The 17,973-nt window shown below is 41.2% G+C and overlaps 2 protein-coding genes across 7 annotated transcripts in view; one reads left to right on the top strand and one right to left on the bottom strand.

The window, feature by feature from the left end:
• The window catches only part of LOC126791313 (21 kDa protein-like), a 114,250-nt gene that overhangs the window by 87,076 nt on the left and 9,201 nt on the right, over positions 1 to 17,973 (bottom strand). The gene's annotated exons all lie outside the window — the stretch shown is intronic.
• Positions 6,461 to 10,112, top strand: LOC126791289 (leucine--tRNA ligase, cytoplasmic-like). Of its 6 annotated transcripts, none has more exons than XM_050517723.1 (8): positions 6,461 to 6,552; positions 6,838 to 8,278; positions 8,638 to 8,911; positions 8,990 to 9,028; positions 9,127 to 9,239; positions 9,368 to 9,485; positions 9,574 to 9,664; positions 9,775 to 10,112. In XM_050517723.1, exons 1-8 carry the CDS (start codon positions 6,516 to 6,518, stop codon positions 9,849 to 9,851), a joined length of 2,190 nt encoding a protein of 729 aa, XP_050373680.1. In that variant the 5' UTR covers positions 6,461 to 6,515; the 3' UTR covers positions 9,852 to 10,112. The 6 variants fall into 6 exon arrangements, 2 of the variants coding, with proteins under 2 accessions (XP_050373680.1, XP_050373679.1); XM_050517722.1 differs by having other exon boundaries at positions 8,990 to 9,067; positions 9,171 to 9,239; positions 9,342 to 9,485; XR_007671810.1 differs by lacking the exon at positions 9,775 to 10,112 and having other exon boundaries at positions 9,364 to 9,485; positions 9,574 to 9,654.

Genomic DNA, 17,973 nt, shown 5'->3' with positions numbered 1-17,973 from the left:
CTAAAAACCCTGAACTTTTAGAGCCCTATTTTTTTTCTCTCTCTCTCCTCCGCCGGCCGCCGTCGATTCCAAGCTCCGGCATCTCCTCGCCGGCGCACCTCCTGCAGCCGCCGCACCGCAGCCCCCCCCCCCCCGCAGCCCCGCGCGCTGCCCCTGCACGCTGCACCCGCAGCCCCGCGCGCAGCCCCTGCACGCTGCACCCGCAGCCCCGCGCGCTGCCCCTGCACGCTGCCCCCGCAGCCCCGCGCGCTGCCCCTGCACGCTGCCCCCGCAGCCCCGCACGCTGCCCTGCCCTGCAGCCCCTGCGACCCCCCTGCTGCCCCTGCACGCAGCCTCCGCAGCCCCGCAGGGTATCCTCCGCATTCGCTCCGCAAAAACATCTTTTTGCCCCGACAAACCCCGCATCAGAGGATTCAAAATTGCTCCTCCCGCATATATACGCAATGAACGCGAACTGCACAAGCAAACTCTTCGCTCAAGAGAAGCTACTCCCGTCTTCTCTACCCTTTTGGGCCTTTAAACTATTTCTCTTTTTTCCTTTTTCTTTTCCTATTGCTTATTAAATCATTTATTTGCACGTTTTCGTTTTCTAACTCTGTTTCGCGTGCTTGCATAGGAAAAGTGATTACTCGTCGTACTATGGTGATGACATTCATGCCGAGATGGACGATACTTTTGCCATCTACATACGATTCCGATCGTATCCTCCCAAGATTTTTATGTCATCGGACGAAGATCGAAAAGGAATTCAACAAGCAACTTCATGCATGACGATCGATTTGCAGAGCAATTTACTTATATGCGGTCTATTTGGCAGACCAATAAGTATGTTTTTCTTAAAGTTGCTGCTTTTGAAGATATATATATATATAAATTATCGGGCGCTATTAGCCTTTTTTCATGTCTTCTTTTCCGGCCTTTCTTATAACGCCGATGAGACCAAAGAGTGATATGATTCCCCTCTTGGTCGACGTTTTTTTGTGTGACGGTCCTGGGGGAGTCACGTTATTATTTAAAAAGGAAGATATCGATTTCGTGTGGTCGCCTGAGTGCACCGCTGTTTTGGGTGCGATCATGAGAATCGCCGATATGCATCGATTATTTTATGACCATATACATCACAACCCTTCTAATTCCGGTTACATACTTGAATAGTTTCGATTATTCGAAACCTATACAACCCTCGTTTCTTATGGATGCGTCGCCATCGCGACTGTTATTTGAATGTTTGAGTTTCTTAAACTCATGTCTATAAACGATAATCCCAAGGTCTACGTACTCATTTATTTGAGTTGATTCATTACTCTGATGCAGCACTATTTGCTGACAAAAGATCCCAAAAATAAAGAATTCTATGGGACACACTTAAAAGTGATTTAATGAACGTCTATGACGTTGTATTATCAGAGTTGACCTTGATGTATACTCCACATCAAAGAAACACATGCCATTTTTGGCACCTGTATCTATTTCTTGAGGGAATTTTGGAGATGGAAATGTAACATTCTTCCATTCTCAAGTAAGCACATTTTTGAGCCTCAGGCTAAGGCTCCGCCCAATCCGATATGCAAGATTTTGTTGCTACGGACTTTTGATTAGTCAATCTATTTTGACTATGTTTTCTGCTTACTATTTTTCAAGTATGACGTTGGCATTGCCATGATTATTGCTCGACTTTAGCTTAAGTCGTCTATTGGAATTGGAAGCTTGTTTGTGTTGTATTAAATATTGGCATATTCTATAAAATCTCTCGTATTTCTTGTTTACAAGATTGACTCGTGAGAATTTTATTTGCCTTGGCTTAGCATGCATGGTCAACGTTGCAACTCACGTGGTTTTTAAATTGGCCGCTTTTGGGTTACATGGGACCCCAATAGCACTACATTGTGATTTTGGACTTTGAAATTTAGAAAACGGACCTCGGAACGTCAAAATTGACGTCGTTTTTTCCGGTTACTGTTCCGGCGTTTCCGGAACGTTTTCCGTCGTTTTACCGGCTTATTCGCTGCCTTCCGGCCATTTGCCGGCGTTTCCGGCACCGCCATCCGGTTCCGGACGGCGTTCCCTGTCGGACCTGAAGTTACGGCCTCCATACCGGCCAGGTCCGGCCACCGCCGATCGGATTTCTGGCAATCGGTGCCGCCGGCTTCTGACGAGTTTTTCCGACGTTTTTTTTTCGTCGTTTCTCGTCATTTTTCCGGCATATCTCAGCAGTTCTTGCTGCCATGTTTACCTAGTCCAAAATTCACCCGGTTTTGAGTTAATTTGACATGGTTTTCCGGTCAATTTTCCGGTTTTCTCCAAGTCGTTTCATAGCTCAAATGATTTTATTATTATTGGTGACCACCCGCACCAATTGGATGGTTTTTACCACCCAAATTGTTTGGTATTCAACTGCTCCAATACCATGTTTTTCCAACTCTTGAGTTGAAGAATGTAGTTCTATTGCCATGTGATACATTCGATGGGATTGCCATTTGTTTCAATCCCCTCTCTTACAATATCCTACGGCGTATTGTGTAGAGAAGTTCACCGCGTCGTTGACTCTCTTAATCTTCATTTTGAGAATGTCCCGCCGTGAAATCGAGTGTCTTGCTAATTGCGTAACCACCCACTCTGTCCTACGGCGCAGGTAGTTGTTTTACGGATCTCGTGCGGAGATTGTGTTCTATATCTTCGTGCCTTGCTAAGTTTTAAAGGCCATACATGCCAATGATGGATTTTCATCTTGATATTTGTGTTAAGAATGGAGAGGAATAAATCTGTCAGATTTCATTGACAGTATCTTTTTCAAGCTTCGACAGTAGCTTTGTTAGCCTGTAGACATCGTTTTGCTTGCCTGCAGCAGTAGCTTTATGTAACTCAAGATTCTTTGAATCATGGGTTCGGTTTTACTGTCTTCTCGGTTTTGACATGATCGTTTTTTTAGTCATTTTGAACAAGATATGATGATTCGAGTTCTTTGAAATTCACATTATCATATATTTTTCATGTTCACGAAGCGATTGGAGGACCACCTCACCCATGCTCCACACGGTGAGGCCGAGCCTATCCGTGCCATGCACGGTGAGGCCGAGCCTGCCTATTTCGGTGGCTCCATGGCATTAAGGCCGTTGGTGGCGGCATCCCCTCCTTCACAGGAGCTTGTGATGCCTCCCGTGTCTTCTAATGCCTCCATGACAATCTCTGATGCCAATCGCTCATTTTGCAAAGCTTGTTCTTTTGCTAGATTTCAAGGAAGTCCTTATTTGCTAAGGCTCCAACTGAGAACATTCAATTCTTACAAAGTATTTAAGGTGACATTAGTGGACCCTATCCAACCGAATACGGATATTTTTCGGTATTTTTATGGTATAGGTTAAGAGCATCGACGCGTTGGTCACACGTCGCTTTGCTTTCCACAAGAAACGCTGCATTCGCTAAAGTTTTTAGCTATGATCATCATACTAAGGGCTCACCACCCTTCCTATCCTCTCAAATCTATTTGAATGGATACCATTGGAGAGTTCACCTCCACGACTTTGATGATTTCGTTTTGCATATCTACGGGGATCGTCGTTGAACATATTATTCCTCATGTTCATTCACTGCACGATCTAGCAGAGCTCGGACTTGGTTATGGGTACTAACCTACCGATTTTTGCATGGAGATATGTAATGATGTTGCATGCAGCGACACTTATTCGTTTCAGACCCACAACTTGCCAAACGTTTAGTGCGTACAAGATGGTCACTGGATACGGTCCCAACGTTCTTTTCACTAACGCCTATTTGGTTAAAGTTGTTTATGTGCCTCTATTGTAGTTATCTCAATGGGTCTACTTGAAACGATTAAGTATTCTGGTTGGTTATGATTTATGAATCACCAACACTTGTCCGCTATTTCCAATCTACAACCGTTGATCTCTATCCTGCGATATTAGCAGACGGTCACTTTGATGAGACATACTTCCCGTCGTTAGGGGGAGATATGGAATGCTCCCATTCTGGTTTTAACGCCAGGAATTGACGTGGTGTGGCACTATGTCTTATTAAGATCCCGCACTACTCAAAGTGAGTAAATGTGCAACGCATTATCGACCTCCAGAAAGTCAAAGATTCGATGCTCAATGACTTTACCGATATTGCGAAAGTGACGAGATCGCACATAAATGCTGTGATGTGCCGGTAAGGTTGGGACTCTCAAAATATGAGAGAATTTCATATGACCTGGTCCTAGCACCGTTGGCACCATCTCTGACAGTGGGAAGGAAGCCGGCGATGGCACCATCGTACGCTGTGGTGTTGTCGGCGCACGTGGCATTGCACCACAAAACAAGGGCGGCAAACGCAAAGATGGACTAGTAAGGGTCATAGCTTCGGTCTTGGCTCCTGCCTAGATGAGGGGGAGACCATTATTCTCTAGAATCAAAACTAGAAAGAAGCGAAGTGCGTAGGCACAAGTATTTCGCCCATCATCAAGAGATATCCTCTAAACATGTGTATCAACTAAGTTTCTGTGGGACACTACAGACTCATTTTGTTGATATTAGAGAAGAATAGAACTCTCACGAATTGATCGTATACAACGCGCGCGTGTGTTTAATGTATTGATCTCCCATGATTGATGATGTATTCGCTTATGCTCTTATTCCGTTGTAAAGCATCAACGATGAGCAACTTGACCGAAGTGGAAAGAATCAATACAGGCTGAACTAGACTTGTTATGTTGGTCGTTGTTCGTAAGTGTAATGAGAAAGATGAAGTCATGCGATATATGCAGGACTTATGGCGCAAAGATTGTCTCATTATCCTAGTATTGACTACGATGAGTTATATTCTCTCGTTATGGACATAATTTCTTTCCGCTACTTGATCAGTAGTAGTGTCCATGAAAACTGATTTGCAGCATATGATAGTGGTCATAGAATATCTGTAAAGGGATCTTGACGCAGATATGAGAGTGCCTGAGGGACTTTAAATGCCTCTAGACCACGGAGAGCTTATGTAATCAGATTGCGACGTTCGAGAGAACGTAGTACAATCGGTTGCAAGAACTCATACCTATATGTGTTCATATGAAGCTAATTCTTGATTCTCTATTCCGTCTAAGTATAGATGATGAAGAGATTCAATGAGCTATACATTCCTACATGTTAGTGTTGTTGGGACACTATTGCTTTCATTATGACGTGATTAACTATGCGCCTATGCATTGTCATTGGACTTGCATTGCTTCTTTGACACGGGTTTAGTTCTACACTTAGTGAACCAACACAAATCCTATCCACACCAACGCCGCCAGAAGCTCCAGCAACATCAACGTACGCCTTGGTGTAGCAGTCGACACTGGTAGCGTAGAGAATGCGTACGGTTCTGTCTTGGACCAAAATCAGTCCTTCATTGGTCCATTCCCCCATTCTTTTCGCGAAAGACACATTAAATGTGACAAATCAGAATCTGTCCAGTTTCGTAGGTCAACTTCAACGAGACCTACAAGACAGCTCGCTCGATGAAATATGGTGAAATTAGTACCGTTGGAAAGGTCTATGTGTATACTTTCAAGGGACATCAACCTTTCGTTCATAGCTATCATATTGAGTGAGTTATGGCCATTTTAGCAAAGTAGGACAGTTCTGTCCGGAAATTTGCAAGTCAGTCAACTTCGACAGAGCATTGTGAACTGCTCCGATCGGATGAGGTTGTGAACCTTATGTCACTGGAAAGCCACGGGTGTCTACTTTTCAGAACATTTTACGGTTCACTGATACCTATTTTGACGAAGAAGTTATGGCCGTTTAAGTGAGTGAAGGTCATTCTACCCGAGAATCTGATTTTCATTGCAAATTCTTGTTTTGAGTTGTTATGCAATCTTGTTTCCTAAGATCTAAGTTTGGCTAAGTATAGCATGGATGATCTAAGAATGTGTGGCTAGATTAATGATTAATCATTAGCCCAAGACTACGTTTGAGAAGCATGTAATGAACGTTGTATACGTTGTTCTTTGTACTCCATGATTATGGCACTAATCATGGGGAGTTGTTTCGTAGACTTCAGGGGGAGTCTAGCTCACATGATGCTATCAAATGTAGACGGTGCGTTGTGCTCTTTTTCCCTTCGATCAAGCTTTTGTTTTACCCAAGAGGTTTTTGTTTTGCTTGACAAGGTTTTTACCGAGGTAACGATGTGTGCACCATGCAACCTAGGCATGCGACACAAGGGGGAGTGTTCCGGGAGAATTACTATTCTACCCTTATGTGTGTCTTAGCCTAATAGGTTTCCTGTTAGGAGATAGATTAGCATCTCCGTAATAGATTAGGACTCCGAATCCTACGGGATTGTGTTTTTGTAATGCCTATATATAGGCCCCCATATCATTCAATAATACACAATTATTTCATCTGAAACATCCATAAATTTTCCTAATTATTCCTTTATTTTCTCCATAAAAATGTAGAAACAGTAGATTTGGGAATTCCTTTTCACCTCTCTCTCTCATCTCGCAGAGATTATATTCAGCGCCTCTTCATCTCATAATGGACAGATCCAAACCTGCTCTTAGGAAATTGGCAAGTTCGAATTCTAAATCTTGTTCTTCTTAATCTGTTTAATTGGTTTCCAGATCACACTAGTTTATTTATACGTTCAACATAGGTTCATACATATTTGCAGAATTGTGGACTTTTGTTTGGGTTCTTGTTTCACTTTAGTTTAGGTGGTATAGAAAAGATCATAGTGTGTGTGAGATGCATCGAAGATTGTTATTAATTTATTATGTTTGTTTGAAGCCTTGTATAACAGTAATCGTTCTGATGTTTGCTGGTTTGTTTTGACAAACAATTTTACTCTAATAGGCAGCCGAAGGTGAGAACATTCTCCTAGAGATTAAGATTCTTCTAGAGATTGAAGCAGAGGTTCGAGAATGGTGGGAAGAGAAAGGCGTTTTTGTCCATGCTCATCAATCTCCTGACAACCCTCACTATCCAAGTGATGATGAACTGGGGGATGATCGGAAGAAGTGGTTTGAAAACTACCTGTTTGGTGGTTTATCACGACGGGCATTCCTAATCTCTAAGCTAGAGTGTTGTTCAGCTTATCATAGATTAAGAAATGATGATGTGCCATGGAATGTCAAATCCTCAGGCGCAGACGAACTTCCAGAGAAGATTATACATCTGTTGATTGGAGAACCACCAGTATTTCCAACAGTTTGGAGAGCTGCCTATTCTACTGATGCCATGAGACTCTCCTTGGCTTGTTCTTGTGATGGTGGTGATTCTCCTAGAATATTATTTAATACTGCAAATTCTGCTATCCGAAAGCTCACTAAAGAGATGTCATGGATTAGTGAACAACTAGCTTATATGGCTGCTGCTGCAGACTCTTCTTCTTTTGTGAGAAGAATCAGAAGAGATGGCCCCCCCAGTACTTTTGCGGACAAGGTGTTTGCGAATGAGATCGATATCGCTGTACATAACAGTGATCATTATTACCAAGCTTGTATGTTTCAAGAAGCCCTGATTGCTGGCTTTCTTCAACTTCAAGCTGCCAGGGACTGGTATAGGGTTTCCTGCGGACCTTGTGGTATGAACCATGATTTGGTGCTACGCTATATTGATGTGCACACACGGCTAATTGCTCCAATCTGTCCACACTATAGTGAATATGTCTGGCGGGAATATTTGAAACAGGAGGGGTTTGTAGTAACTAATTCAGGCTGGCCTGCCGCTGATGCCCCGGATTTGATACTCCAAAGTGCCAATAAGTATTTGCAAGATCTAATTGAATTTATGAGGGAGCTTGAAACGAAATTCCAAGAGTTAGATGATGGTATATATGATGCGACAGAAGAAGAAAAGAAAGCAGTAGGTTTGATATATGTTAAGGAGGAAGTTGATGGATGGGAAGCAAAGTGCTTGAGGATACTCCAAGATAACTTTGACACTGAAACAAAGACTTTTTCTGCTCCGGACGAGGACATGCTAGATGGATTGATATCATACATCTATGGTGATTTTACCATTCGCCAGGATATAGATTATAGGCAAACTGAACAGCTATGTACGTCATTTCTGAAGTTGAAGAAGGAAGAAGCAGTAAATTTTGGGGCTGATGCCTTAGAGTTGAAACTACCATTCGGAGAGATTGAGGTCCTTCAAGAAAACTTGGACTTGATTAAGAGAGAAATCGGCCTTCACGCGGTTAAGGTACAAGCTTATTCTGGCACCAATGGTCTTGAAGATTTTACACTGGATAGTCCTCCATCCCCTGGACGGCCAGCTGCAGCCTTGGTGAGCCGGTAATTATATCCTTGTGGCAGATATATATTTGCAAGTTTGCCTAGAGCACCCTCTTTCTCGGAACATTTTGCTCATATAACCCATGTATGTTGTGTTTTAGTTTTTCACTATTTAAACTTGAATCTTCGTGCTCCTTGCATTAAGTTACAATTTGAATCAACACTTCTGTTTATCTTACATAGTTCAAATTGATGCCTCAAATTTGAGTTCTGAACTCGTGATGTATGTCTTTTTGTTAATTCTTACTCATTTCTTAACTAAGTATGGATGTTTATGGAACTGATACATATAATATGCGTGTAGTATATCTGTATATGAGTAGTTTAACGAGCAAAATATTCTTTTCTCTGTTATTCAGTGACTTCTATGAGAAAATGGAACGTACTGCTCCTGGAGTATGGGAATTCAAACGTCATCAGTTCTCAGATAAAGTTCTTACTCCCACGTCTCGTCCTCCCTCTGAGCTATTGTACCAGCAGAAAAAGAAACATCCATTTAAGTTGTTCCAGGAGAAAATGGAACATTCTGATCTTAGAGAACCAAAACCGAATGATGATCAACTCCCAGATAAAATTCTTGCTCCATTATATCATCCTCCCTATGAGCTATTGTTTCAGGGCTCATTCAAGAAGGTATGAAATTAATGCATAGTCTTTATACTGTACACCTATAGTATGTGGTTGTTTAATGTCTTGTAGCTAATGATGCAGGCAAAACGTACTGCTTCTGTTGAGGACAAATGGCTCCTGGTAAACTTGCAATCGACTAAGGAAATCAGCTCACATATGGTAGGTATCATTTCATTTTACATTTCGTTTATTGGTTAGTTTTTTAATTTGTTCTGTAGATATGGCTTCACTCCTGGTGTTTATATACTGCTAACTTGCGAAGATTAATCAAGACACCTGGGCTAATGAAGCTGTCTCAAAAATCATCAGCACTAATTTTATCTTCTGGCAGGTTAGTAGTCACTAGTCAGTTCCTATATATCACAGGATAGTTCTGATGAAACATATTAGAAATCTGTATTTTGAGATGTTGTTTTCCCAATTAATGACATAGGCGTATGATGATTCAAATGAAGTCAGGAAAATTTGCACCTACTACAACTTGGTATATACACCTGTAGTACTTATCATTGACCCCATAAGTGGTGAAAATATGCGTTCGTGGTATGGAATGGTTCAACCAGAATGTCTGCTGAAGGCAAGTTTCTAAATTTAACCAATCACTGGTCAAAACTACATGAACCACCTCAAAATTTTTACTTGATGTTAAATTTTGGCAAGTGTAGGATCTATTAGTACAATTTTTGGAAAATAGCCCCAAGGATCACCATCATCCAGGAGAAGAAAGTTCTCAACCTCAGCTAGAGGAAAGTGACGGTATGTATATATGTTTGGAGTTCTCGATTGTGAGATCTTCCAATGTGATGTGTAAATTACATTTCCATGCATCATTATTGTACTTAAGGAATTTGTTGAATTTGCTTAAGATGATTCGGTTGGAGATAAAATTGATGAAGAAGATGAGGAACTGCAGTGGGCATTGGTAGCTTCCTTGAAAGCATGAAGGTGACTCAATACAAGTTGAGGAAGTAAACATCTCCGACGATAAAAAGCCGATCATTAGCACTGATGAGGAGGAGAAAGGAACAGAAGCGATAAGAACCTTAGCGCAGTTTAGTTGAATTTAATTAACCTAGCTCGACTTAGTGAGATCACTAACCTTAATTAGCCGGCAGTAGTGCTTCTTTCTTCATCAATGAATTCCCAGTTTCTGAGTTGCAAGTTCTGTCTTTGCTGATTGTAGAAACACTTTCTTTCTCTTCTTAGTTCACTGTAAAGATTTAGTTTACTTAATTCCTAGTGTTTTGATGAATTCTAGATTTATACTTAAATATCAGGTTGTTGAAGACTTTTATATACATTATTTCATAATTCGAAAATCTAGTTTTATATATTAGTATAGTAGAAATTAACGAAACAAACACCATGCGTATAATCTGCGGATTAGTTCCTTTCCTTTCAAAAAGGCCAAAACTTCAATTTACATGAAGGATATTTTGCTCATTGTCGTGAGGATTTTATGTACCTTGAGCAACAAGGTTTAGGAAGTCTACCTTTTGGGAAACAGGGTTTTAGATTCCTTGAGTGCTTCTCTTACACACGAAGCCTATAAATACTAAGATTTCTCTTCCGCAGTATCTTAGTAGTAGAAAGTTCACTAACGTATCCCACTCATCCTCAATTCTATGGGGGTCTCGCCGGCAGTGATGGTTGATCGGAATGAGTTCTTCACTTGTTAGGCAGCTTGGTGGGCCTATTGGACACATCTTGGGCCGCTACATTGATGGGAGTGTTTCGCTTACCAACTTGGGCCTATAGTCTTTGATCGAGGTCCACACGTCTCCTTAATCAGGATCTTTTAGTAACAGTTCGTGGCTTAATCAGCAAGGTCTTTCAAGTCTCTTCATTTTCCAAAACCCTTCTACACTCCTATCTCTCTCTCTCTCTCTCTCTCGTCGCACTTCGCTCTTTTCCGAGCACAGTCAATCGGTTTCTCGGCCGGAATTTTCATCAAAGGTGAGAGCTAATACTAACCTCGCCGCGCTTCGTTTAAATGACTACTTGTGCGTATACGTTTCGGTAATGTATGTACGTATGTACTCAGTGAGCTTTGCTTTTTGTACCGAAATCACTGTACATCTCTGTAATTCAGTAGTTTTTAGTGTTTTACTGCCGATTTGATAAGAAATTTGGGGCTAATATGACTTGATTCTGCTTCAATCTCATTTGATTCTGAAACAGATTATGCATCGTTTTTGTTTTCCGATTTGATTGAAATTTTTGTATGTAGAAGTATGAATGTGAGAGAGAAAAGCATTGAAATGTAGATAGAATTAGAAACACTCGGGATTTTACTTGCCATTGTTGTTTCGAATTTTCGGTAGATTAATAGTTATTATGGATTGAATTTTGGGAAGTGTTAGCCCTGTGTTGTGGTGTGGAATGTGGAGTGTAACGAGTAGAGAACAAATATAATGTACGTGCTCTTATTTTGTATCGCTTGAGATAGATAAACACATAATTGTATACGATATATGTTGTATGGAAGATTCATCTTACTTAACTTTTACACTTTGCGGCTGGTGCCCTGAATAAGATAAAAGTGATTATCAGCTTCATAAGGTTGAGTTCTAGAATTAAATATCGAGTGTTTATTAGGACTGACCTGTAGACTGTCACATTGTTTCATGTGTGAACCTTCCTTGGTTTTACCTATCCCCTATGGAAAATCTCTCATTGTAACTTTTATGTATGTAGTGAATGTGCCTTATGGAATTTATCATTGTTGCTTGCAGATTGTAGCTTTTCTCATATGGCAGCCAAAGGTGAGGTAAGCGCATCCGAAAAGGCTAATAGAGAATTTCTCCTAGAGACTGAAGCAAAGGTTCAAAAATGGTGGGAGGATGAGAAAGTTCACAGCTCTGAAAAGCCTGGCTACAAGTTCTTCAACAAGCTCCCTGATAGTTGTTTTATGGGAAAACCATTCAGTCTATCTGAGCTGAAATGGCCACCAGAGGTTCCTGTTGATTCCATGAGATTCGCTTTGGTTTATGTTTGTGATGGTCCTTTTGATGCTGCAAAGATAAAGTTTCTACATAGCAAGGCAGATTCTGTATTACTCGATGCTGCAAACACAGCCATCCTAAGACTCACTGATGAGATGTCATGGCACAAAGAATTTTTGGCTGCAGATTTTGAGTCTTGGTTGAGAGAAGGTCCCCCTTCTACTGTTGCAGATAAAGTATTTGCCAATGACATGAACATTGCCTTGAACAAGACCAAGCAGCACTACGAGGCTCTCCACTTTCGAGAAGCCCTTGAGTCTGGATTTCTTGCGCTTCAAGATGCCAGGGATTGGTACAGCAGTTTATGCGGTGGTATTAATGCAATGAACCGTGATCTGGTATTGCGTTATATGGAACTGCAGACGCATCTTGTTGCTCCAGTCTGTCCACATTATTCGGAATATGTGTGGAAGGAAATTTTGCACAATGTAAACTTTGTGGCACAAGCAGACTGGCCTGCAGCTGATGCTCCCGAAAATTCAACCCTCCATAGTATCCACAAGTACTTGAAACGCATAACTCATTCACTGAAAAAACATATTGATATTGAAAGATATAAGAAGTTATACCCGAACATAGAAGCTTTGATATATGTCAAGGAGAAAACCTTTACATCAAAGATGGGGGATGATGAGGAAGTTGAATTTGGGGCTAAAGCCTTAGATTTTGAGCTACAATTTAGTGAATATAATGTCCTTATACAAAATTTGGACATAATTAAGAGGCAAATCGGCGTTGAAAGGATGCAAGTTCTGTCAGCTACTAACTCTCATGATCTTACAAGAGCTGGCTCTCGGGGTGACCTGATCATGGCTCTACCTCTGATACCTGGAAGGCCAACTACTTTAATCTTGAAATGGTAAGTACTCTATATTACCTAATTCTCTTTAATTGTCAGAGTTCTGTACTTGTATCAATATATGTGTGTGTATGTATATTTATCTCTAAACAACACATGTTTCTTCCTACTTAAATTATCATAGGTCCCCTAGTTTAACTACCGCACAGTTAGAGCCATCCTCATCTGATTGCTCGCCTATGTGCTGCAACACTACCATGTCCAAGCGAAAAGGCAGTGATATGAAAGTTAAACAGAAACATGGTGAATGGGACTTACTAAACCAAGGTGCTAAGAAGCCTAAGATGTACAGTGATCATATTCAGGTTCTAGAATGGTTTGATAAGCAAAGTGAACAGAAGCATCGTATAAGTGAACATATGAATCAATGTGCTACATCTACAAGTGACAACAAATCACAAGATAATTTACACTCTCATCTTCCCTATAATCTAAAATTCAAGGGTTCCTTCGACAAGGTAATGATCATATATGTGCGATGTTTTCAACCGCATAAAATATAATTATATATAGCACACAAGTTGATTGAATGCTTACTGTGAACATGAAATTGATGTTTGTTTTCCTTAACTGATGTATTAAAGGCAATGGACGCTGCATGTAATCAAGACAAGTGGCTCCTGGTGAACTTGCAATGCAGGGAGGATCCCAGCTCACATAAGGTACTAAGATTTGGTGTTCTCTGGGACATAGTATGTCGGTTTAAGTTTATTAGTTACATTGAATTGTTAGCTTCTAACTTCGGTTTGTGTATTCTCTTGCTTTGTGAAGCTTAATTGGGATACTTGGGCTCACGAACCGATTGCTCAGATCATTAGCACCAATTTCATCTTTTGGCAGGTAGGTTGCGTACGTACCTTTGATTTTCAGTGTTGCTAACTAACTATACCATGTGCTTAGTGTCTTATATTCTTCTTGTTAATTTGAGAAATGCTTCTTGTGTATCGTAGGAGTATTCTGATCAGTCTATAGGCACTGTGGTTTCCAGACGCTACAAATTGGATTCTAGAACTGTAGTGATCATTATTGATCCCATCACCGGCCAAGCATTGCGTTTGTGGAATGGAATGGTTCAACCGGACGATTTACTACTGGTAAATTACTGTCTGTGATGCTTCTTTGTAAATTTCCCACTTAATCTTAGAGGTTGGCCCAGGAAGTTTTCTAACATTATATTAAGATAAAAATTTTATTTGATTTTAATGTTTGGTGTAGGACCTAATACCCTTGTTGGATAGTAGCCCCTGGAAAAAGCAAGTAGCTAAAGAGGAGGAAGAGGAACTGCAACGTGCATTGGAAGCTTCGATGAACAGCATGAGGTTCGAGACCAGGAGTGGAAGTACTTCCAAAGAGAATCTAGTGCGGTCTACTTATACTAGCCCCATGAATACTAAAGCAGCTGAAGAAGAGAAAGAGGGGGAACTGCAGCGCGCATTAGAAGCTTCAATAGAAAGTATAAAGTGTGAGTCAACCCTAAACCTCAAAAGATGATCTAGTTCCCTCCTTGAATACTAGCCTCATGAGTACTAAAGTAACTGAAGAAGAAGAAGAGGAGCGGCTGCGCGCATTGGAAGCTTTTGTGGAGCGGATGAAGTTGGAGACGAGTATTGCAAGTACCTCCAAAGGAGCAGCAGCAGATGAAGAAGAAGAAGAGGCACTACAACGCGCATTGGCAGCTTCCATGGAGTCGCAAAGTGGGAGTACCTCGGTACAGGTCAATATTGATCCCATAAGTAGTTATGTAATTAGTGGAAGAACAATTTACAGTTGCTTGATTAATTGATCTTATTCATACACGCATGATGTACATATATATACTAGTCTACCTACAAAAGGAATCCGTGAAACCCGGAACCGTGTTTCACTCCGTGAAATCCGGAACCGTGTTTCACGCCAACACTCCCCCTCAAGTTGGTACATACATATCAACCATGCCCAACTTGCTAAGTGAATCATAAAATACCCTTTTAGACATTCCTTTTGTGAGCATATCGGCAAGTTCCTCTTCTGTAGAAACAAAAGGAAAACTAATGATCTTCGCGTCTAGCTTTTCTTTTATAAAATGATGATCAACCTCCACATGTTTTGTACGATCATGTTGCACAGGATTATGTGAAATATCGATAGCTGCCTTGTTGTCACAGTACAGCTGCATGGCACATTGAGGCTTAATACCCAAATCTTGTAGCAAACTTCTAAGCCATAACAATTCGCACACTCCCTGAGTCATACCTCTGTATTCTGCTTCAGCACTAGATCGAGCTACCACATTTTGTTTCTTACTCCTCCACGTAACAAGATTGCCTCCAACAAAGGTAAAGTATCCTGATGTGGACCTTCGATCGGTAATATTTCCAGCCCAGTCTGCATCTGTGAAGCCACAAATCTCAAGGATATTGTTGTGATTAGAAAACATTACTCCTCTCCCTGGAGCTGACTTCAAGTACCTCAAAATCCTCACAACAGCATCCATGTGATCCACACTCGGATTATGCATGAACTGACTCACTACACTTACTGCATACGCAACATCTGGCCTGGTATGTGACAAATAAATCAGACGTCCAACTAGCCTCTGATAACGAGTTTTATCGGTTGGCACTTGATCTGGGTACTCTGCTAACCGATGGTTCTGCTCAATAGGAGTATCAATTGGAGTGCAATCTAACATACTTGTCTCTGTTAATAGATCAATGATGTACTTCCTCTGACACAGATAGATACCATCACTTCCCCGGGCTACCTTAATACCTAAGAAGTACTTGAGTGTACCTAGGTCCTTCATCTCAAACTCTGTGGCTAGCTGCTTTTGTAATCTGTCCACCTCAATAGTATCATTACCAGTAACTACCATATCGTCAACATATATGATTAGGGCTGTTACATTCCCTTGTTGGTGTTTGAGAAATAATGTGTGGTCTGAATTACTCTGCGTGTAGCCAATTTTCCTCATAAATTGTGAGAATCTGCCAAACCAAGCACGAGGAGACTGTTTAAGACCATATAAAGACTTCCTCAATCTGCATACAAAGTTATCGGGAGAAGCTGCTACATATCCAGGCGGAAGATCCATGTATACTTCCTCTGTTAGTTTTCCATGAAGGAATGCATTCTTAACATCAAACTGCCTAAGTGGCCAGTTCAAGTTAGCAGCGATAGAGAGCAATACCCGGATAGTGTTTATCTTTGCAACAGGTGCAAATGTCTCATCATAGTCTATGCCATATGTCTGGGTGAACCCCTTTGCTACTAGGCGTGCTTTATACCGGCTTACTGACCCATCTGGATTGTGCTTCACTGTAAACACCCATCGACATCCTACAGTCTTCTTGCCATATGGTGGAGGTACAAGCTCCCAAGTATTGTTCTTTTGTAATGCTTCCATCTCTTCCTCCATTGCTTTCCTCCATTTTGGATCTCCAAATGCATCCTGCACTTTGTTAGGTACTGATACAGTAGATATTTGATTCACGAATGACTCATATGACTTAGATAATCTTTTGGTAGATATAAAATTGGCCACAGGATACTTGGATTTAGTTTGAAGGGTAGGTTCATATTTCTTTGTGGGTTGACCTCGAGTAGACCTATTTGGCAAAACATATTGTCTACTATTAGCCTCAATAGAATGACTAACCTCAGATGAGTGATCTTCTGTACCAGGAGAGCTTTGGTCAGGGGTATAAACAGTAGTACGGGATACATGAGGGGCAGTTGTGTTGTCAGCTTCTGGTGCCTGAATCTCTTGAGTGACGACCTCCGGTGGTGCCTGTGTGGCTGACACCTTGGTAATCTCAACGGAACTTGTTACCATATCGACTGGCTCATTTGTCTCCCCCTCTCCATGATACAACTCTTCAAAATAGGAATTCTCCCCATGAAGAGCAGTATCAGAAGAGGAAAAGTAACTCATGTCCTCAAAAAAAGTAACATCCATAGTGACATAGTACTTCCGAGTAGGAGGATGATAGCACCGGTACCCTTTCTGATGACCTCCGTACCCAACAAACACACATTTAACTGCCCGGGCATCCAATTTAGAACGCTGATGTTGTGGAAGATGAACAAAAGCAACACAACCGAAAACACGGGCAGGAAGATTATGAAAAGAAGGTAATGAGACATGAGATGCAAGCACCTCATAGGGAATTTTCCCTTGAAGAACACGAGATGAAAGACGATTAATGAGGTGGGCGGAAGTAATGACAGCATCACCCCAAAGGTATTTAGGCATGTGGGCACTAAAAAGAATACATCGAGCCATATCAAGTAAATGACGATTTTTTCTTTCAGAAACCCCATTTTGCTCAGGTGTGTAAGGACACGTTGTTTGATGAACAATTCCGTGTGTGTTAAAGAACTCCTGAAAGACATGATTCACGTATTCCCCCCCCATTATCAGAACGAAGAACTCGAATGGTGGCATTATATTGGGTTTGGACAGAGGCATGGAAGGTACGAAAAGCTGGAAAAACTTCATTTTTATTTTTAAGAAGAATAATCCATGAAAGACGTGTGCACTCATCAATGAATGACACAAAATAACGCATGCCTGAGACAGTAGATTCTTTAGAGGGTCCCCAAACATCAGAATGAATTAATTCAAAAGGAAGAAAACTTTTAATTGAACTACTAGGGGAATAAGTTGATCGATGACTCTTGCCCAAAACACATGTCTCATAACATAAACAAGACTCGTCCACATTAATAAACAAAGTGGGCATGGATTTTTTCATAACACTAAAAGATGGATGCCCTAAGCGACGATGCCATAACCAAATTTCACTTAACTTGTCAGAAGTGGAGAGTAACGCGGTCCGAGACTGCCCCCCTGGTTTTTCCCCTGCGTACGTCAGATCCAAATGAAACAACCGGCCCCGCAAATACCCCCGACCAATTACTCGTCCGGTGAGAAGATCCTGAAATATCACATACATAGGAAAAAAGGTCACATAGCACTGAGCGTCAGCGTTCAGTTGGGGAACAGATATCAAATGGTGAGATAGAGCAGGTACATAGAGTACATTGTGAAACTCTATGGTAGGAGTAATACGAACAGACCCTGTCCCTACCACGGGAAATGGCTCACCATTAGCATTAGTAACATAGGGTACGGGTGAAGGGGATAATATGGTAAAATAAGATTTGTCATAAGTCATATGATCAGATGCACCAGAATCAATAATCCATGTATCAGAACT

This window comes from Argentina anserina, chromosome 4 (assembly GCF_933775445.1).
Source record: "Argentina anserina chromosome 4, drPotAnse1.1, whole genome shotgun sequence".
Lineage (NCBI taxonomy): Eukaryota > Viridiplantae > Streptophyta > Magnoliopsida > Rosales > Rosaceae > Argentina > Argentina anserina.
Note: the sequence above shows the minus strand (reverse complement) of the source record. Positions and strands in the feature narration are given on the sequence as shown.